General features: G+C 44.1%; 1 protein-coding gene and 1 long non-coding RNA gene across 2 annotated transcripts in view; both read left to right on the top strand.

Moving 5' to 3' along the window:
* Positions 1-21,611, top strand: part of LOC309567852 — a 463,599-nt gene that overhangs the window by 293,402 nt on the left and 148,586 nt on the right. The gene's annotated exons all lie outside the window — the stretch shown is intronic.
* On the top strand, positions 10,968-11,948 carry LOC309568281 (olfactory receptor 5B12-like; the record flags this gene model as incomplete). Its single annotated transcript, XM_082273950.1, has 1 exon — positions 10,968-11,948. The coding sequence occupies one exon, from the start codon at positions 10,968-10,970 to the stop codon at positions 11,946-11,948; it is 981 nt and encodes a 326-aa protein (XP_082130076.1).

Raw genomic sequence — 21,611 nt, 5'->3', positions numbered from 1 at the left:
TGTCTTCAACCTTCACCCAGTAGATCAGCGGCAGGAACTTTTTACTTTTCTTCACCGGCAATCCTATAGGCATGTCTATGGCAGAAGCGGTGCAGCCTTTTTACAGGGCATCAGAGCGGCCCAGGGGGCAATTGCCCCCCTGCCCCCTGGCCCAGTCCTCCCCTGATTGCCACTCCCTGAACCTCACCAGTAAATTGCACGGCAATTATTTATTGCGTGGACAATCCTTCTTCAGAATATAAAGGTCCATGGCTGGGAATGTTGTGTAGAGGCCTGTGACAAGGAGCAGGGCACAAGATGGTGAAGGGTTCAGCCTCAACAGTGTTCTAGCAGGGCTGGAGCGGGACTAGGGACTTGTGCTTTGGCCTCAAAACCCACCAACCACAAAGCCCCTCTTACAACTTCTTCCACACAGAGAGCAAGGGTCCGTCACTAACGCATGCTGGCAGGGGACAAGCTTTTCTACTCAAGCTGTGGCTGCTTTCTAAAGAAAACAAAAAATGCAATGAAATTACCGTGCTAACGTTCAAAAACAGCAGCCAGCACAACACCTGAACCAGTGCACACAATGTGTAAATATAAACAATATGTGCAGCTCTAATAAATAACTAACATATAATAGTCAGTAATAAATCTGATAAAAACATCATATAAATGTGCAAAGCAATATAACAAATGTATATATGTGAAAAAATGTAATAAACAGAATCCCATCATCATAGAAGTGAAATACAAAAATAATATAAATAATACATAAATATTATAAAAAATACAAATAATAATATAAATAATACAAAAAAAAATATAGAAAGATGACGTTCTTGTATATCGCAAAAAGCATGAAGCAAATGCTCTTCAAAGATGTGCTCCAAAAGTCAATATAGAGAAAATTTCAAGTGACACAATCCACCACCAATCATATATGGAGACTTACCAGAGTAAGTGGACCCAGTTTGGCATACGCCTAGTGAGTCAACTCATGAGTTGGTGTATATATACACCCAATATACCAGGGAGGATGATTTATCTTATTAGAGCAAAACTCTACAATATAATTTGAGCCAAGTACTAATGCCTTTCTAGTGTGGGCTAAATGAGGATTTTATAGCTCTGCCACTTTTCCACTGGAGGCATGGATACCATGTAGTCCAGCTGAGCTGATGGGTTGCTCAAAACGAGGCTTGGTGCGCGTGTGACTGTGCGATCTCGTCTCCTCCCCTCATATAGGGAGGCTAACCAGAGTAAGTGGACCTGGTTTGGCAAATGCCTAGTTAGTCGACTCATGCGTTGGTGTATTTACACCCAATGTACCAGGGAGGACAATGAATAGTCCCTCACATCAATCTCCTTCTCACTCTCGTGTACTAGAAAGACTCTGTTAGCCGTCATCGACCAAGATTTATGTAGAGAATTTTGCTCTAGGTCAATGACTGCTAATTTTCTCTATATTCACTATTGGAGCACATCTTTGAAGAGCATTTGCTTCATGCTTTTTGCGATATAAAAGGACTTCATCTTTCTATATTATTTTTATATTTCACTTCTATGATGATGGGATTCTGTTTATTACATTTTTTTCACATATATACATTTGTTATATTGCTTCGCACATTTATAAAATATATTTTTATCAGGTTTATTACTGACTATTATACAGTGCCTTGCGAAAGTATTCGGCCCCCTTGAACTTTGCGACCTTTTGCCACATTTCAGGCTTCAAACGTAAAGATATAAAACTGTAATTTTTTGTGAAGAATCAACAACAAGTGGGACACAATCATGAAGTGGAACAAAATTTATTGGATATTTCAAACTTTTTTAACAAATAAAAAACTGAAAAATTGGGCGTGCAAAATTATTCAGCCCCCTTAAGTTAATACTTTGTAGCGCCACCTTTTGCTGCGAATACAGCTGTAAGTGGCTTGGGGTATGTCTCTATCAGTTTTGCACATCGAGAGACTGAAATTTTTTCCCATTCCTCCTTGCAAAACAACTTGAGCTCAGTGAGGTTGGATGGAGAGCGTTTGTGAACAGCAGTTTTCAGTTCTTTCCACAGATTCTCGATTGGATTCAGGTCTGGACTTTGACTTGGCCATTCTAACACCTGGATATGTTTTTTTTATGAACCATTCCATTGTAGATTTTGCTTTATGTTTTGAATCATTGTCTTGTTGGAAGACAAATCTCCGTCCCAGTCTCAGGTATTTTGCAGACTCCATCAGGTTTTCTTCCAGAATGGTCCTGTATTTGGCTCCATCCATCTTCCCATCAATTTTAACCATCTTCCCTGTCCCTGCTGAAGAAAAGCAGGCCCAAACCATGATGCTGCCACCACCATGTTTGACAGTGGAGATGGTGTGTTCAGGGTGATGACGCCAAACATAACGTTTTGCATTGTTGCCAAAAAGTTTGATTTTGGTTTCATCTGACCAGAGCACCTTCTTCCACATGTTTGGTGTCTCCCAGGTGGCTTGTGGCAAACTTTAAACAACACTTATTATGGATATCTTTAGGAAATGGCTTTCTTCTTGCCACTTCCATTAAGGCCAGATTTGTGCAGTATACGACTGATTGTTGTCCTATGGACAGAGTCTCCCACCTCAGCTGTAGATCTCTGCAGTTCATCCAGAGTGATCATGGGCCTCTTGGCTGCATCTCTGATCAGTCTTCTCCTTGTATGAGCTGAAAGTTTAGAGGGACGGCCAGGTCTTCGTAGATTTGCAGTGGTCTGATACTCCTTCCATTTCAATATTATTGCTTGCACAGTGCTCCTTGGGATGTTTAAAGTTTGGGAAATCTTTTTTTATCCAAATCCGGCTTTAAACTTCTCCACAACAGTATCTGGGACCTGCCTGGTGTGTTCCTTGTTCTTCATGATGCTCTCTGCGCTTTAATCGGACCTCTGAGACTATCACAGTGCAGGTGCATTTATACGGAGACTTGATTACACACAGGTGGATTCTATTTATCATCATTAGTCATTTAGGTCAACATTGGAGCATTCAGAGATCCTCACTGAACTTCTGGAGAGAGTTTGCTGCACTGAAAGTAAAGGGGCTGAATAATTTTGCACGCCCAATTTTTCAGTTTTTTATTTGTTAAAAAAGTTTGAAATATCCAATAAATTTCGTTCCATTTCATGATTGTGTCCCACTTGTTGTTGATTATCGATTAGCGCTGCACATATTGTTTGTATTCTAACCTCTTCCCGTCCTCGCTTTAACTGAAAGATAGCTACAGCGCAGACCTTAATGCCGGGAGGGCGTCCATGTATGTCCTCCCTTGCATGAGCTGCCTGCGCACTCCCTGCAGAGCACGCGCGGCTCGCTATGTAATCAGCGAGTCCATGAGATCCCGGCCCCTTACAACATGATCAGCTGTCAGCCAATAACAGCTGATCACGTGATGTAAACAGCAGCCTGAGATCAGCTTTTTTTTTCTCCTCACGCTGTCTGTGTGAGGAGAAACAAAAAGCCGATCACCGGCTGCTGTCAGAGGGACATTGGTCCAGAAGAGGAGAGGCACATCTGTGTCCCAGTGCCACCTACCAGTGCCCACCAGCGCCACCTACCAGTGGAGGTTAGTGCCACCTGTCAGTGCCCACCGGTGCCACCTATCAGTGCCCATTAGTGCCACCTATCAATGCCCACAAGTGCCCCTTCATCAGTGCTGCCTATCAGTGTCACCTACTGGTGCCCATCATTGCCACCCATCAGTGCCACCTATTAGTGCCCATAAGTGCCACCTATCAGTGCCCTTCAGTGCCACCTACTAGTGCCCTTCAGTGCCCATTGGTGCCACCCATAAGTGCCCACCAGTGCCGCCTTATCAGTGTCCGTCAGTGCCACCTATCAATGCCCATCAGTGCAGCCTGTCAGTTCCCATCAGTGCAGCCTATCAGTGCCTATCAGGGCCCATCAGTGCAGGCTATTAGTGCCCATCAGTGCAGCTTATCAGTGCCTATCAGTGCCCATCAGTGCAGCCTATTAGTGCCCATCAGTGCAGCCTATCAGTGCCTATCAGGGCCCATCAGTGCAGCCTATCAGTGCCTATCAGGGCCCATCAGTGCTGCCTCATCAGCGTACATCAATGAAAGAGAAAAATTACCTGTTTGCAAAATTTTATAACAAACCATAAAAACTTTTTTATTTATTTTTTCAAAATTTTTGGTCTTTTTTTGTTTGTTCAGCAAAAAATAAAAACCCCAGTAGTGATAAAATACCAAAAGAAAGCTCTATTTCTTTGAAAAAAATGATAAAAATTTAATTTGGGTAGAGTGCTGCATGACCGCGCAATTGTCGTTCAAAGTGCGACAGCGCTGAAAGCTGAGAATTGGCCGGGGCAGGAAGGGGGTTTAGGTGCCCAGTAGGCAAGTGGCTAAATAAAACACACTGTAAGACTTTAAATATCTTTTGATTTGACGCACCGGGCATGTATTTAGCTGATTGAAATGCAGCGTTTAGTTAGGTTTACAAACACTCTTAATTAAAGAATGTACGAAGCTGTGTTATAAATATAGTTGACGATCTCTTGGGATGAGACAATTTCTCCCTAAGGCGTCAACCAGGGAATAAAACCACTTACTGGAAGCTGCATTTATTGTCTTGTAGCAGAGCCTGAGACCCCGGAGCTGACAATACTGACAACGGCCACTGTCATGTCATTGTACAAAATGTATTCATTCCTTCTTTAGGTCAATATTACAAAGACACGTTTTATATGATGACAATGACTCTGAATTTGTTCTACAAGGTAGGTCTTGTGGCACCTTGTTTTATTTCCCTAATATATCCATTACTTTGCTATCAGCATTAATCTCTAGATCTCATTTCAAATTAGTTTAGCCACTTGCAGTCTGGGAAATTTTTAAATTTTTCACACACACATGTTAAAATTAACTTTTTTTGTTAGAAAGCAGAAACCCTGATGAATAAAATGGTAGTAGTTGCAATTTTTTATGTTGCACGATATTTGTGTAGCTATTTTCCCAGGTATATTTCAGGAAATAAATACACTAAAATTAATTTAGTGCAAACAAACACAATATTATATAAAATATTAAAAAATTGGGTTGGGTCGAGTAAATAGATGCCAAACATGTCATGTCATAAAATTGCACATGCCTGTACAATCGCAAAAAAAAACAAAACAAAAACCTATGGTACCAAATTGTCCATAAGTGTATCTGTTTAGAGTTAACCATGAATTATGACCCTAGAATTTGTGCTTTCACTCCAACATTTGCCACGATACCTCACATGTGCAGGGCAATTGATGTTTATACACACCTACTTGCCCTACGCTACACTTTTTATATGGGGAGTATGCAGGGGTGCTTTCAAAATGTTTTTAATTATTTTTATTTAACGTAATTCCTTTTTTAAATTGTATTTTATTTCTATTGCAAGGGGGCCAATAAGCCCCCATCTGATAGCATGGTCAGGTGACAGGTACTCTTTATGGAGACAATCGGGGGTCTCTAACACCAGGGGTCTCCACATTTTCTAATCAAATTTACTGTCCTTTAGTCTTTAGGAGGGCCGGAGTGTGGCCAGTGGAAGTAGAAAATGTCCTGACATCAGTGGGAGTAACCAGTGTCCCATCTTTGGTATTAGGAGGAAAGGTGTCCCATCGTTGGTGTCAGGAGCTGGAATAGGGCCCCATTGTTAATATCAGTGGGAATAACAATGCCCCATTGTTGGTGTCAGTGGAAGGAATAGTGCCCCATTGTTGGTGTCAGTGAAAGGAATAGTGCCCCATTGTTGGAGTCAGTGGAAGGAATAGTGCCCCATTCTTGGTGTCAGTGGAAGGAATAGTGCCCCATTGTTGGTGTCAGTGGAAGGAATAGTGCCCCATTGTTGGTGTCAGTGGAAGTGATAGTGCCCCATTGTTAATATCAGTGGGAATAACAATGCCCCATTGTTGGTGTCAGTGGAAGGAATAGAGCCTCATTCTTGGTGTCAGTGGAAGGAATAGTGCCTCATTGTTGGTGTCAGTGGTAGGAATAGTGCCTCATTGTTGGTGTCAGTGGAAGGAATAGTGCCCCGTTGTTGGTGTCAGTGGAAGGAATAGTGCCCCATCATTGGTGTCAGTGGAAGGCATAGTGCCCCATTGGTAGTATCAGTGGAAGGAATGGTGCCTCATTCTTGGTGTCAGTGGAAGTGATAGTACCCCATTGTTGGTGTCAGTGGAAGGAATAGTGCCCCATTGTTGGTGTCAGTGGAAGGAATAGTGCCTCATTCTTGGTTTTAGTGGAAGGAATAGTGCCTCATTCTTGGTGTCAGTGGAAGGAATAGTGCCCCATTGTTGGTGTCAGTTGAAGGAATAGTGCCCCATTGTTAATATCAGTGGGAATAACAATGCCCCATTGTTGGTGTCAGTGGAAGGAATAGAGCCTCATTCTTGGTGTCAGTGGAAGGAATAGTGCCTCATTCTTGGTGTCAGTGGTAGGAATAGTGCCTCATTGTTGGTGTCAGTGGAAGGAATAGTGCCCCGTTGTTGGTGTCAGTGGAAGGAATAGTGCCCCATCATTGGTGTCAGTGGAAGGCATAGTGCCCCATTGTTAGTATCAGTGGAAGGAATAGTGCCTCATTCTTGGTGTCAGTTGAAGGAATAGTACCTCATTCTTGGTGTCAGTGGAAGGAATAGTGCCTCATTCTTGGTGTCAGTGGAAGGAATAGTGCCCCATTGTTGGTGTCAGTGGAAGGAATAGTGCCTCATTCTTGTGGTGTCAGTGGAAGGAATAGTGCTTCATTCTTGGTGTCAGTGGAAGGAATAGTGCCCCATTCTTGGTGTCAGTGAAAGGAATAGTGCCCCAAGGGCTGGGTAAAGGCAAACAAAGGGCCGCATTCGGCCCCTGGGTCACAGTTTGGAGACCACTGTATTAGATTATTGACTCCCCTTCCCTCCAAACACAGATTGTGTATGTGTACTGCTTACACCAGAAAGGAGCTGCTGGTAAATCGGGTTCCCCACTCCTGCAGAGCCAGGCAAGAGAAGTATTTTCCACATTTTCTCCAGACACAAGGAGCAATCTTTGAACTTTGTTTTTATGTTTTATTAGGGGGTAATAACTTGGATGGGGAATAGAAATTATGGGATGCCCAACTTGATAGCAACAAAACAGAGACAACTTCCTATGTACAATTCTGATTGATTGATCTCACTCCTGACAATCCCTGATAGAAAAGCAAAAGACCCTTAAGGACTAGTTCCTATTGAAAGTAGCACAAACGTTGTAGGTTGCAGTGACTCCAACTCCACTGTAGATACTGATCCCAGTTCCACTGACTACAAAAACTACCAGCCCACCTGGCTGCTTCTTTATTAGCCCACCCGGCTGCTATTGAAGGTTTTCCAGGCAAAGTAAAGGAAATATTTAACCCCTACGCTGTCTTCCAAAAAGGCTTGCTACATGTGACAGTCTTTCCCTTTGCAAGTTTCTGAAGGTGCTGCTGTACTCACACTGTCTTCTTTGCTCTCGCTGCCTCTTAGGGAAGATTCCATTCAGACCTTGATGCCATCAGAATCCCCCCCAGGCCAGCCTGAGCCCCAGCCTAAGGCAGAGCCCCCCCAGCAGGGTTTCTCCTCAAAGGCCACTGACAGTCTACAAAGCACTCCATCTTCCACTCGACTCCCCTGCCAGCATGACTCATCCATATTTAAGGACTGCTTAGCCACATGCCAGGCCCACTGCTTAGAGATTGGCCAAACTCCCCTAAGTATGCAGATCAACCCTCCTGGCCTCCGCCCTCCAGTTTCCAGAAGGTTCTCCAACCTTCCAGATCCAGGGGGAGGCACCAGTGTCCTGCCTGTATGAGTCATCCAGCTCTGAACTGAAGTAAACTTTTGACCCAGCTTCAGAGACTCATTTTACCATGAACCAAAAACATAAACTTGCCTGCAATGCCACTAATAGCACATTAGAGGGTGCTACATATGAATAGCTGCATCCTAAACTACAGTAGTCAAGGAATGACAGTTGTGACCCCAGAAGGGATGTTATACACAGGAGGTATGTCTCATTAAAGAGAACCTATCACAAAGACATTATATGGTAAAATTAAATTAAAACCCGCGCTAGGATTTGATGTGTGTAAAATATGTGTTGCAGCTGCTGCCCACTAAGTAAAAACCTAGAAATATATATATATATATATATATATATATATATACATACCCAAAAAACAGCGCTCGCTAAATGATAAATAATAAAATGAAAATAAATCATATCAATTAATCTACATATTATAATACTAAATAAGTGCATAAGGTGCTCTGTGCAAAAAAAAATATTATATAAAAGTGCATTAAATATTGATGTGCTGAATACAGAATAAAAACTTATACTGATTGTAAAAAATTGAAATATATCAAAAAGTGCCCTGCAAGGTGCAAAAGTGCCAACAATGCTCAAAGTCCACAATAATATCCCAAATAATTGGTTTCTTTCCACAGTTATAATCGTGCTGCTATAAAGTGCTGTATATCTTAAGGTACTAATTTTCAAGGTGCAATGGTGCTCCACTCCCCGGCTGCGTACGGGGAGTGGAGCTGCGGTTAATTAATTTTTCTTCTGCCGATTATTTTATGCCTTACTGTGAGTAGCTTTTATCTTATTATTAATAAATTTATATTTACGGGCTTTACTGTGTCTGGCTCATCCTTTTTTGAGTGATACCGGAGTGACACCAAGGATACTGAAGGGGAGGTCTGTGTATGCCTGGACTGGAGAAGCATCGGTCCATATTACTATAAAGGCTCATTTACCTTTGAGCTCCGGTGAGTGGATTCCCTCAGGGGGGCTGGAAGCCTGGAAAATTGGCACCTTAACCACTTAAGCCCCGGAGGATTTTCCTGCTAAAAGACCAGGGGGTATTTTGTGATTCGGCACTGCGTGACTTTAACGGACAATTGCGCGGTCGTGCGACGCTGTACCTAAACGAATTTGACGTCCTTTTTTTCCCACAAACAGAGCTTTCGTTTGGTGGTATTTGATCACCTGTGCGATTTTTTGATCACGCGCTATAAACAAAAAAAGAGCGACAATTTTGCAAAAATAGCAATATTTTTCACATTTTTTTATATGCAATTCCCCCAAAAAAAAATGTAAAAATCTAAATTTTTTAACATTTTCGGCCAATTTGTTTTATCCTACCTATGTTTGGTAAAAAAAATCGCAAAAAGCGTATTTTTATTGGTTTGCGCAAAAGATATCGCGTTTACTAACAAAGGGAAAGATTTTTGTCATTTTTGTTGTTTTTTTTTTAACGCGTAATGGCGGCGATCTGCGATTTTTTTTGCGGTACTGCGACATTGCGGCGGACAGATCGGACCCTTGACTGACATTTTTGACACTTTTGGGGTTACCAGTGACATTTCTACAGTAATCAGTGCTATACATATGCACTGTTACTGTAAAAATACACTGGTAGTGAAGGGGTTAACTTTATTTGGGAGGGAGGGGCTGTGTGTATTCCTAGGGGCGTGCTTTCTACTGTGATTGGCTGTGGCTTGAGCTGTAAGGACACTGATCAACGGATCTACATAGTAGATCCGTGTGATCAGTGTCTTTACACCGAGGAGAATGACAGGCAGCTTGTTTACACAAGCTGCCTGACATTCTCCCTCTCCCCCGCCGATCGCCGAGTGACCGGCGGACATCGGGTCCGCTGGTCACACGCGCGGGGGGGTCCGTGACCAAGCGGGAGCGCACCTCCGCAGTTGCTCGCTCCCTAGACCCTCCCAGGCTAGTGACGTTAATTAACGTCACTCTGCCTGGCAGGGGCAGACCGCCGCAAGTAGATTTACTACGGCAAGCGGTTAAGATATACAGCACTTTTTAGGAGCACGATTATAACTGTGGAAAGAAACCAATTATTTGGGCTATTATTGTGGACTTTGAGCATTGTTGGCACTTTTGCATCTTGCAGGGTACTTTTTGATATATTTAAATTTTTTGCAATCAGTTTAAGTTTTCATTCTGTATTCAGCACGTCAATATTTGATGCACTTTTATGTAACCATTTTTTTGCACAGAGCACCATATGCACGTATTTAGTATTATAATATGTAGATGAATTGATATTATTTATTTTCATTTTATTATTTATCATTTTGCGAGCGCTGTTTTTTGGGTATATATACAAAGACATTATATACCATAAGGGACTTTTGGTCCCCCATATGATACAAATAAAGTTTTAGTGAAAAAATTGTGAAAAATAAAGTTACATCCAAGCACATAAAATCTCTTCCAAAAATTTTTTGAACCCACCTCACCTTAACATACATGCACATAGGAACATGAACACACCTGTCTCTGCTTTTAAAAAATACAAAGGGCCGGTTGTATCTGTAGGACCAGATATTCAGAGCATCCCCCCCCCCCGTTACAGCAAATGTCAAGAGCCCACCCACCATCATCAGAAGTCAAGAGTTCCCCACCCTCACTTACATCACAGTGCACCCCTCTCACCATGTACTGCTGCCAGAAAGCAGCGTTTAGAGGAGGACCAGAGAAGGGCCAAAGTCAGCTGAATGCTGAGACCTGGGGGAGGTGGAGATGAGGGGGTGCTGCGGCTTCACAGAGAGGTACAGGATATGTAGGAGGAGTTCTGTCCTCCTCTCTGCTACTGACTGCTTAAAAAAGGTGGGAGGGGCTGAGACAAGGGAGGTGCCGTAGTTGCAAGAGAGGTGCGAAGGCCACATGAAATGGCCTGGTGGACCATTGGCGGCCCATGGGCATCGGGTTTGACTCAATAGGCCTGAAATTAAAATTACCTTTTCTGTAACAAAAAAAAAACAAAAAAAAAAACTAGTCCTGTTCATAGATTTGTATATAAAAAATAATAATTTCTAACTAAAACATGACATATTTATTGCCTTCCTTATGTTTGTGTTTTCTTTCTGTAGTATAAAGAGATATTTAACATATGATGGTCATTGAGTGACATCCAGGACTGGGTATGGCGAACAGTAGTAGAGTTACAGAGTTTGCCCTCCTTGGTTTTCCGGACCTTCTCTCTGTACAGATCGCTCTCTTTTATATAATTTTTGTGTTGTATGGAGTAACCCTAACAGGAAATGTACTCATCATTGCTGCCACATCTTTTAGTGCCGAGCTCCACACTCCCATGTACTTTCTTCTCAGTAACTTATCTGTTCTTGAGATATTTTACACCTCGGTCACCGTTCCGAAAATGCTTCTTAATTTTCTTTTGAAGACCAATTCCATTTCCTTCATGGGCTGTGCTGTTCAGATGTATTTATTTATAGCTCTGGGCAGCATCGAATGCTCCTTGCTTGCCGTCATGGCCTATGACCGGTATGTAGCCATCTGCGACCCTTTACATTATGTGACTGTCATGGATCCTCCTACTTGTGTCCTTCTAGCCTTCAGCTCCTGGATCAGTGGGTTCATCAACTCGACAATCCACACCACTCGTACCTTTCAACAATCCTTCTGTTCCTCCAATGTCATAAGCCAGTTTTTTTGTGATATCCGACCCCTGTTGAACTTGGCTTGTGATGACACTCTACCGACTGAGCTAATCCTCTATGTTGTTGGTGGAGCCTATGGACTTGGGTCTTTTGTTCTGACTTTGGTATCTTATATTAACATTATTTCCACCATACTGAAAATTAGGTCTAAGGAAGGAAGGCACAAAGCCTTTTCCACGTGTGCCTCCCACCTAATTGTTGTATCCTTATTTTATGGCACTTCTATATTTGCGTATTACAGAAGCAGTTCTGAAGAAGTAACCGAGCAAGAGAAGCTGACCCCTGTAGTCTATGCCGTCATCACTCCAACGTTGAATCCCCTAATTTATACAATGAGGAACAAGGAATTCAAGATTGCACTAAGCAAGATGATTGGGAGAAAGAAATCAAAAATTCATTTTCAAAATAAAAATAGTCAAAAATTGATAATGGCCCAAATAGACTGAAATAAAGTCATTCACTAATATATGGGAGCTGTACTGAAAGCAATGCAAAAGTGGGCATACATTTTTTTATCAGCTTATATAGGTAGTTAAAATTTCACATGTTGGTAGACTAACTCTTCTTCTTTTATACTGCAGGTAAATATCAGATTCCAAGCAGAAGCAATGTACCATCATTGAGTTATTGATGAAGGAGGGGTGCAGGCTGTCCAACATTAATGGTCTTCCACATCATGGTAATGCTGGTTTCCCCTTCTTCAAACTTCTTCATCCATTTGCAGACATTGCTTTTGTCAATGGTGTCATCTCTGTAAACATTCTGTAGCCTTTTGTGGGTGTTGGACAACCGTCCTTCATGAAGAACTCAAAGACGCCATGTTGCTTCTACTTGGGATCCATTATTTAGGTAGCTGAAAAAAGGCTGGAGTAAATCAGAAGCACTGAAAAGGGATGAAAAATGGTAAAAACAAGATTTTATTAAATAAAGGTACTTGTTTATAGGACAGATTGCTTTAGCAAACCAAATGTAATCCGGTTAGTTTTTAAATGTACCCAATATTCAGGGCCAGCCCTCCCACTAGACAAATTGCTGCCTAAGGGATGCAGCCATGGCCGCTGACTTCTGCTGTAGCCTATCCGGGAACACGAGGGACTGAAGAATGTCTGTCGGGCACAGCTGGGGAGGCAGAGGACAGTGGGGAAGGGGATCATGGGGAGATGGACGAGGCGGGCACAGCTGAGTAAAGTGGGGAGGGGATCCAGATGAGGCAGGCAAAACTTAGGAGGCAGAGGAGGAAAGTGGCGAGGGGATCATTGGGGGCGCCAGAGGAAGCGGGCACAACTGGGGAGGCGGGCACCATCAGGTCTCAGGACGTAGGCAAAACTATCCTGCCCAGTGAGTCTGCTCTGACCCTGTCCCCTGTTTTAGTCAACCATGCCCTGGGCAAGACTAGCGCCGGGAGAGGGGGTTGTTAGTCTTGCCCAGGGCATGAAATAGTCAAGCACCAGCCCTGCCAATATTAATACTATATACCAGGATTTCTAAACCAGTGTTCCTCCAGCGGTTTCTAGGGGTTCCTTGAGCAATGAGCAATTTCTGCTTCTCGGATAAGTTCCTACTGACATCATTGATCTTTTTCTCTATCTGTAAGAGAGTAAATTCTTCCCAATGATCCCAATGATCATAAGTGTAAGGAGTATTTTTTCTGATGACCATCACGATAATGTATCATGAGTTGTAGGGGTTCCCTGAGCAGTGGCGGCTGGTGCTCAAAATTTTTTTTGGGGGGGGGGGGGCCTAAACAAAAAAATCAAATAGGCATTGCTTTGTGGCAAAAAACGCGTTAAAAAATTGCATGACTTTGAGGTCACAAAAGTGTGAAAGGGGCCTTCAGTAATCAAAGTATGGTGTGCCCCATCAATGCAGAGTTACTACAGCATGCCCCCATTCAATGCAGAGTTACTACAGCGTGCCCCCATCAATGCAGTGACCAGCGTGCCGTGCCCCCATCAATGCAGTGACCAGCGTACATGCTCCCTTCAATGCAGTGACCAGCATGCCGTGCCCCCATCAATGCAATGACCAGCTTGCCGCGCCCCCTTCAATGCAGTGACCAGTGTGCCGTGCCCCCATCAATGCAGTGACCAGCGTACATGCCCCCTTCAATGCAGTGACCAGCTTGCCGTGCCCCCTTCAGTGCAGTGACCAGCGTGCCGTGCCCCCATCAATGCAGTGACCAGCTTGCCGTGCCCCCATCAATGCAGAGACTAGCGTGCGTGCGTGCCCCCTTCAATGCAGTGTGGGCCCCCCCTGAGATCAGTGCACTTACCTGGAGCCCTGGAGCAGCTGCGGCGGCGGCTTATCCTCACTGTGTCCCCCGGCAGCGCGTCTCCTCCAGTCCTCCCGCTCCCGCCTCCTCCTCGGCCAATGGCATTGGGTTTGCCTTGTGGCCAATCAGGAACGCGCTTCCTGATTGGCCAGGAGGAGGATCGGTGTGACAAAAGCGAATTTTCATTCGCTATTGTCACACAATGGGTGGGCTCGGGGCGCCCTGCTCTGCTCCCTGGCTCCACCCTTTGCATCACCCTATTAGAGCCTCTGGCTCTAATCAGGTGATTTAAAAAAAAAAAAAAAACATTAAGCTCTATGCGTCTGGCGCCCTGCATGCAGATTAGGGGGCCGGATGCATGGATGGGAGGCGGCGCCCCTGCGCCCTCAATACACCGGCCGCCACTGTCCCTGAGACCAGAAAGTTATTTTGAGGGTTCCCCTATGTTGAAAAGGTTGAGAAAGTTTGATATAAAATGTACATACCGTTAAAGTGATAGTCTAAAGAAAAAACAAGACTTTACAAACATGTTATACTTACCTGCTCTGTGAAGTGGTTTTGCACAGAGCAGCCCAGATCCTCCTCTTCTCGGGTCCCTCTTCGGTGCTCCTGGCTCCTCCCTCCCATTGAGTGCCCCCCACAGCAAGCAGCTCGCTATGGGGGCACCCAAGCTCAGCCACGGCTTACTGTGGCCATTCAGACATGGAACCACGGCCCTTCCCCACTCCCTTTCTCTACTGATTGGCTGACTGACTTTGAAGGACAACAGTGGGAGCCAATGGTGCCACGCTGCTGTCTCAGCCAATGAGGGGAGTCCCGGGCAGTCAAGACACTCCTACAACATCGCTGGATCTGGATGACCAAGTAAGTATTAGGGGGGCTGCTGCACACAGGTGACTTTTTATGCATTAAGATAAAAAAACCTTCTGACTTTACAACCACATTAAGTACTCAAAAAAGAAACCTTAAAGAGTCGGTCCACACAATATCCATTTTTGGTGATGGATAGAGGCGAGGGGGTTAACTCATCCACTCTCTTCTCATACAATTTAAAGACTTCAATGAGCGGATATCCCTGCTAGAGATTATGAGGCCTACAGTACCAGTCTTGTACTAGACATAAGATGATCATCATTGGTCAATATGTTTTCAGCCAAAGGTCTAACTCTTTAGGAGTTAGTTCCCTTGGAGAGGTTAGAAAACCAGGCCAGGATCCCTTTTTGGTTATGGATATAGGCCAGTGGGTTAACGCAGTGGTCTTCAAATCCGGTCCTCAGGGCCCACTAACAGGTCAGATTTTAAGTATTACCTTGGGGAGATGCAGACTAGAGTACTGCAATCACTGAGCATCAAATGATATCACCTGGGATGTATTTCAGTTATCTTGCAAACCTGGCCTGTTAGTGGGCCCTGAGGACCAGGGTTGAGGACCACTGGGTTAACGTACCCACTCTCATAAATTTTAAAGACATCAATGCTCAGATATTCCTGCTAGAAATAATGAGGCCTATTTGAGAAGGTTCGCTCAATACATTGCGTGAATATTCACTTCAATTACCAATCAGGTGCAGATAAAATAAGTAAACATTTTTCTTTTCGCATGACTGGATAATTGAAGTGAATCTTAATAAATCTCTGAACATTCTTGAATGCTTTAGTAAATCGGCTTCACCTGCTCCTGTACACATCCATAGAGCCACACTTTGGTACTAGACATAAGAGGATTATCGTTGGCAAAGCTGTTTTCAGTGAAAGGTCTGATGACTGAGTGACCAACTATTCAAGGGTTAGTTGCCTTGGAGGGGGGGATTTAGAAAACCAAGCCAAACCCCTTTTTGGTTATGGATAGAGGCTGGTGGGTTAAATCACCCATTCTCCTCTCATACATTTTGAAGACTTAAATGATCAACTATCCCTGCTAGAGATAATGAAGACTATTTGAGAAGTTTTGTTCAACACATTGTGTGAATATCCACTTTAATTATCCAATCAGATGCAGATAAAATAAATTAACAAGAATTTTCTTTTCACATGACTGGATAATTGAAGTGAAGCTTCTTTGAATTTTCTTGAACCCTATAGTAAATCAGCTTTAACTGCTCCTGCACACAACCATGGAGCCACAGTCTGATACTAGACATAAGATAACCATCTTTGGTCAGTCAAGATGTTTTCAACCAAAGGTCTGACGGTTGGTCCCCATGGGGGGGGGGACTGCTAGAAAACCGATTTCCAAACTCATTGCCAGTTCACTTGTTTGGCATGTGCCAAATGTCCTGAATGTCCTTATGTTCCCTAAAACTTGTCATAGGGGTAAGGTGATGTTAATGGAAGAATTTGGGGGCAGCCAAATTCCCCTGAACCTATTCTTTTTTTGGGAATGCTTAGACCTCCTTGTGTATAAAGAGTGTTTTAGGGTATTCTAGGTAATTTCTGAGCCCAGATAAAGAAAAAGCACAATAAGTAAATTAATGGGACGCGGACCGGTAGGATTCAAACGCAGTATAAGATTTTGGGCAGAAGAGTCAATATTATTTCAGGAAGGGTAATATCAAAGGCTGAAATGGTATTCAGTTTGGTTAACAGAAAGCCCAGACAACTGGGCAAATCTGTCAAAAGTGGAACAGCTGAGGAGGCAGAGGACGACAGTGGGGAGGGGATCCAGGTAAAGCGGGCACAGCTGAGGTGGCAGAGGAGGACAGTGGGGAGGGGGATCATGGGGAGCTGGACAAGGTGGGCACAGCTGGGGAGGCGGGCATCATCAGGCCTCTGGGCGTATGCGAAACTATCCTGCCCAGTGAGTCTGCTCTGACCCTGTTCCCTGTTGTAGTCACCCATACCCTAGGGGGGTTGTGTCCGTGCCATCTTAAGAGCATTATAGGCCCCGGGCAATGCAGTGCACTGGGGCCCCGCCTACACAATCACCCACTAGAATAAAAATGCAAATCGATAAGGCGATATTTATTTGTACAGCAGTGCCAGGCTAATGACAGCTTCCAAGTTCAGCGGCTGGGTCCGGTGAACACACATGAACAGGAGTCACACTCGAATGTCTTGTGTGTGCCCATTTCCGGACAGGCATTCCTGCAGTTGCGGGCTCACCTCTCCATGGCCCAAGTATCCTCACAGCAGCGCAGGGCCGACAGGCGCTTGCCACCTGATAAGTTTGGCGGCGAGATGCACATGGGAGTCAGGACTAAGGCTTGGCTGTGGCTGGGTAGGTGTGGGGACCCCCAGGGAAGTGGGCCCCCCAGACAACTGCCCAGCATACCCATTCGGTAAGACAACCCTGGGTTGTGTGTGTTAGTCTTGCCTACGGCACGAAATAGTCAAGCACTGGCACTGTCAATATTATTAGTAAATACCAGGGCTTCTCAACCAGTGTTCCTCCAGAGGTTTCTAGGGGTTCCTTGAGCAATGAGAAATTTATGCTTCTCGGATAAGTTCTCACTTACACCATTGATCTTTTTAGCTATCTGTAAGAGGGTAATTCTTCCCAATGATCACAAGTGTAAGGAGTATTATTCCTGATGACCATCACACTAATGTATTATGAGTTGTAGGGGTTCGCTGAGACTGTAAAGTTATTTCAAGGGTTCCCCTATGTTGAAAAGGTTAAGAAAGGTTGCTATATAATGTACATACCATTAAAAAGTGATGGTTAACTGAGAGCCCAGACAATTGGACAAATTAGTCAAGAGTGGAACAGAAATTAGGGAGGGTTATACGAATGCTAGTGAGGGTCATCAGGGCATAATTGTCAAAGAGGCTAATTTTAAATTCAAGACCTGTGTAAGACACCTGAGATGTCCGAATTACCAGTAACTTGCAATCCACTAAACGGATACAAAACAATGCTGCAAAACAGGTTTAGGATGGCCAAAACATTGCAGAATACTGAAAAACAGATTCAGGGTGGCAAAGAACATGAACAACGCCAGGTCTCTAACTCAGGCAGGGCAATGCATAGCCGCATACTACAGTTTCCACAAAACTCTACAACAACAGGGAGTGAATCTCAATGGGAGTTATTTTTTCATCATCAATCAGCTGATGCACTCATTGTTCTAAAGAGCAAAGTCACAGGATCTGCATCCCTTTAGAATAGATTACCTAAAAATGGAAGTTTTGTTGCCGAGGATGCCTAAAATCTGACTTGTATCTTAGTGCAAACTTCTGGGAAGGTCAGTGAGTCAATCACACAAGCAGGAAAAGACATTCCTTAGAAAGTTCTGTACACCAACTGTGTACAAAAGGCGAGCAGGTTGCCCTATTGCAGTGATGGCGAACCCATGGCAGGCGTGCCACAGCTGGCACACAGAGCCCTCTCTGTGGGCACGCGAGAGCAGCCGCCACTGCCCAGGCTGTGACAAGGGAAGAAGTGGGTGTGGGCTTCCCCTGCTCGTTCCCTTTCTTCTGTCAAGCAGCATGGGACAGGGACAAAGCAGCGCTTCCAGAGATCGCCGTCCACTCGGATTCCTCCTGCCTCCCCATTGGCTGCAGCCAGGGACCAATGAGGAGCCAGGACAAGTGTACCATGGGACATGTAGTCCCAGAAGACTATGGCTCTATTTTAATCAATTAATGAAAAACTACAGCCCCAGCATTCCCTGAGAAAATAGGAGGAGGGACAGCCTGGAGCCCGGCGGAAAAACAAATGGGGCTGAGGGAGAAGGGAGAGCAAGGATGAGAGGACTGTGTAGACCAGAGTGAGAGGAGGCTGAGGTTGTTGGGAAGGGAGGGAGAGCCTAAGCCACAACAGCCCCTGGAGTTGAACCAGCCAGAAAGGAGCAAGAGGACAGTGCTGAGAGGACACGATCAAGAGTGAGGAGGGTAATCAGAGGCACCAACAGAAAGAGAAGCTGCTGCCAGGCACACCGAGACTGGACGCTGAAGCCGGGAGTGCTGAATTGACTGCAATCCCTCTTGGAGTGTGCGATAATCACCTGGGTGGCTGGATGTCTGCAGTTTAATTGCAGTGTTGGCACTTTGAAAATAATGTATTGGTTTTGTGTTGAGGTTTGGGCACTCTGGCTCAAAAAGGTTTGCCATCACTGCCCTATTGCATTACATTTTTAATCATTTTTATTCACAATATGGCTTGTGTAGCCATTCCATATGCTATTTTTTCCCCACAAAAGTGGATTTACCCTTTAAGTTTTTGTTGCAGAAATTTTCATTAGGCCTATAAAAAGAGTTTTGCCCTAGATGCATTGAAACATTACTTCACCCAATAGTTTTGATTATCATTTGATTTCATTTTAGGTGGAGTCTAGCACGGTCAATTGCTACTCAGCAACTGGGATGTTTTTGCTTGGCTGTTATATAAAATGTATTTACCAACAATTAAATTATTTTGGACTGTTATCTGGTTTTGATCTTTGCTGTTTCTTTGATTTTGAATGGCTGAGTCGCTGCCCAGCTTCCAAAAGAACTCTAGTAAAAAGATCTTCTCCCCATAATTCCCGGCTCTGTTCCTGCCAATCCCACTTTTAGTCTTGTAATTTCTAGAACATGAAATAAAAGACAAATCCATCAGAGAGACCAAGAGCTTCTTGTAATGGGTTCAACAGGTTGTCAGACCTAGGAACTCAGCACAGAGATACCACCAATAGAATCTTCAAAAAGATAGAAGGACACTCTAGGGTCCATCAACAACTGAAACATCAGTCTTAAAAGGAAATCTGTGGGGGCTGCCATTGTGGACGTTCTAACAATGCTAATTTGGGCTGCCTGTCATGCAGATCCTCTGCCTTCTGGTGCCTAAGTATTCTTGTTCCACCAGAGGCGCCTCTCATGAATGCATTGGATGGCCACAGCTCTTCCCTCTTGATTTACATGGCTCCAAAAAATTAAAGGAACACTTTGAAAACCAATCAGATCTGAATGGGGAAAAATCTCATGCTGGATATCTATGCTGGTATGGACTGGGTAATGTGTTAGGATCTATACTGGTATGGACTGGGTAATGTGTTAGGATCTATACTGGTATGGACTGGGTAATGTGTTAGGATCTATACTGGTATGGACTGGGTAATGTGTTAGGATCTATACTGGTATGGACTGGGTAATTTGTTAAGAATGAAAGGGGGCCACATCATTTGATGGAAATGAAAATGATCACCCTACAGAGGGCTGAATTCAAAGACACCCTGAAAAATCTAAGTGAAAAATTGATGCAGCAGGCTAGTCTATTGAGCTGAAATTTCATTGCAGCAACTCAAAATAGTACTCAGTAGTTTGTATGCGCCCCCCCCCCCCCCATGTGCTTGTGTGCATGCCTGACAACATTGGGGCATGCTCCTAATGAGACAATGGATGGTGTCCTGGGGTATTTCCTCCCAGATCTGGACCAGGGCATCACTGAGCTCCTGAACAGACTGAGGTGCAACCTGGCGGCTTGGGATTGACCAAAGCATAAGGTCCTAAAGGTGTTCTTTTGGATTTCGGTCAGGCGAGTGTGGGCGCCATGCCTCCCCAGACCATCACTGACTCACCGCCAAACTGGTCATGCTGAACAATGTTACAGGCAGCATAATGTTCTCCACAGCTTCTCCAGACCCTTTCATGTCTGTCACATGTGCTCAGGGTGCTCGCATCTGTGAAAAGCACAGGGCACCAGTGGCAGACCTGCCAATTCTGGTGTTCAATGGCAAATGCCAATCAAGCTCCATGATCCTGGGCAGTGAGCACAGGGCCCACTAGAGGACGTCGGGCCTTCAAACCACCCTAATAAACTCTGTTTCTGATTGTTTGATCAGAGACATTCACACCAGTGGCCTGCTGGAGGTCATTTTGTAGGGCTCTGGCAGTGCTCATCCTGTTCCTCCTTGCACAAAGGAGCAGATACCGGTCCTGCTAATGGGTTAAGGACCTTCTACGGCCCTGTCCTGCACTCCTAGAGTAACTGCCTGTCTCCTGGAATCTCTTCCATGCTATTGAGACTGTGCTGGGAGACACGGCTAACCTTCTGGAAATGGCACGTATTGATGTGCCATCCTGGACGAGTTGGACTGCCTGTGCAACCTCTATAGGGTCCAGGTATCCCCTCATGCTACCAGTAGGGACACTGACCTGAGCCAAATGCAAAACGAGTGAAAAACAGTCAGAAAAAAAAATGAGTAAAGAAAAACAATGTCAGTGGCCTCCACCTGTAAAACCATTCCTGTCTTGGTGGTCGTCTCTTTGTTGTCCATCAAGTCTACCTATTATTCATTTCATTAACACCAACGACCAGCCCAGGATCGCCAGATCCAGCATCTTCACCTCCTGTCAGTGGGAGGACTAGTGTACCCCATCATTGGTGTCAGTGGGAGGAATAGCGTACCCCATCATTGGTGTCAGTGTGCTGCCCATCGGTGCCCATGAGGGTGACATATTAGTACCTCCTCATTAGTGCCACCTCATCAGCGCAGCCTATCAGTGAAGGAGAAAATTTACTTATTTTCAAAATTTACTGACAGAAATTTTTGAAAAAAAAAGAAGTTTCTTGTCTTTTTTTTTTTTTAAGTAAGTAAGAAATAAAAAATTTTTAGCTGTGATTAAATATCACCAAAAAAGAGCTCTATTTGTGTGGGAAAAAAAAATAAATAAAAAAATAATAATAATAAAAAAAAAAGGATAAAAATTTCATATGGGTACAGTGTAGCATGACCGTACAATTGTCATTCAAAGTGTGAGAGTGCTGAAAGCTGAAAATTGGCCTGGGTAGGAAGGGGTGAAAGTGCCCAGTATTGACGGGGTTAAATAGGGACATGTATGTTCCAGTGTATTTAGGTGCGTTTTATTTATTTATTTATGCATTTTACCGCATTCTAATACATTTCAATGCAGAAAA

Source organism: Pelophylax lessonae (assembly GCF_965119305.1).
Source record: "Pelophylax lessonae genome assembly, chromosome: 12".
Taxonomy (NCBI): Eukaryota; Metazoa; Chordata; class Amphibia; order Anura; family Ranidae; genus Pelophylax; species Pelophylax lessonae.
The sequence above is the reverse complement of the archived record's forward strand: the minus strand, read 5'-3'. Positions and strand labels throughout refer to the sequence as shown.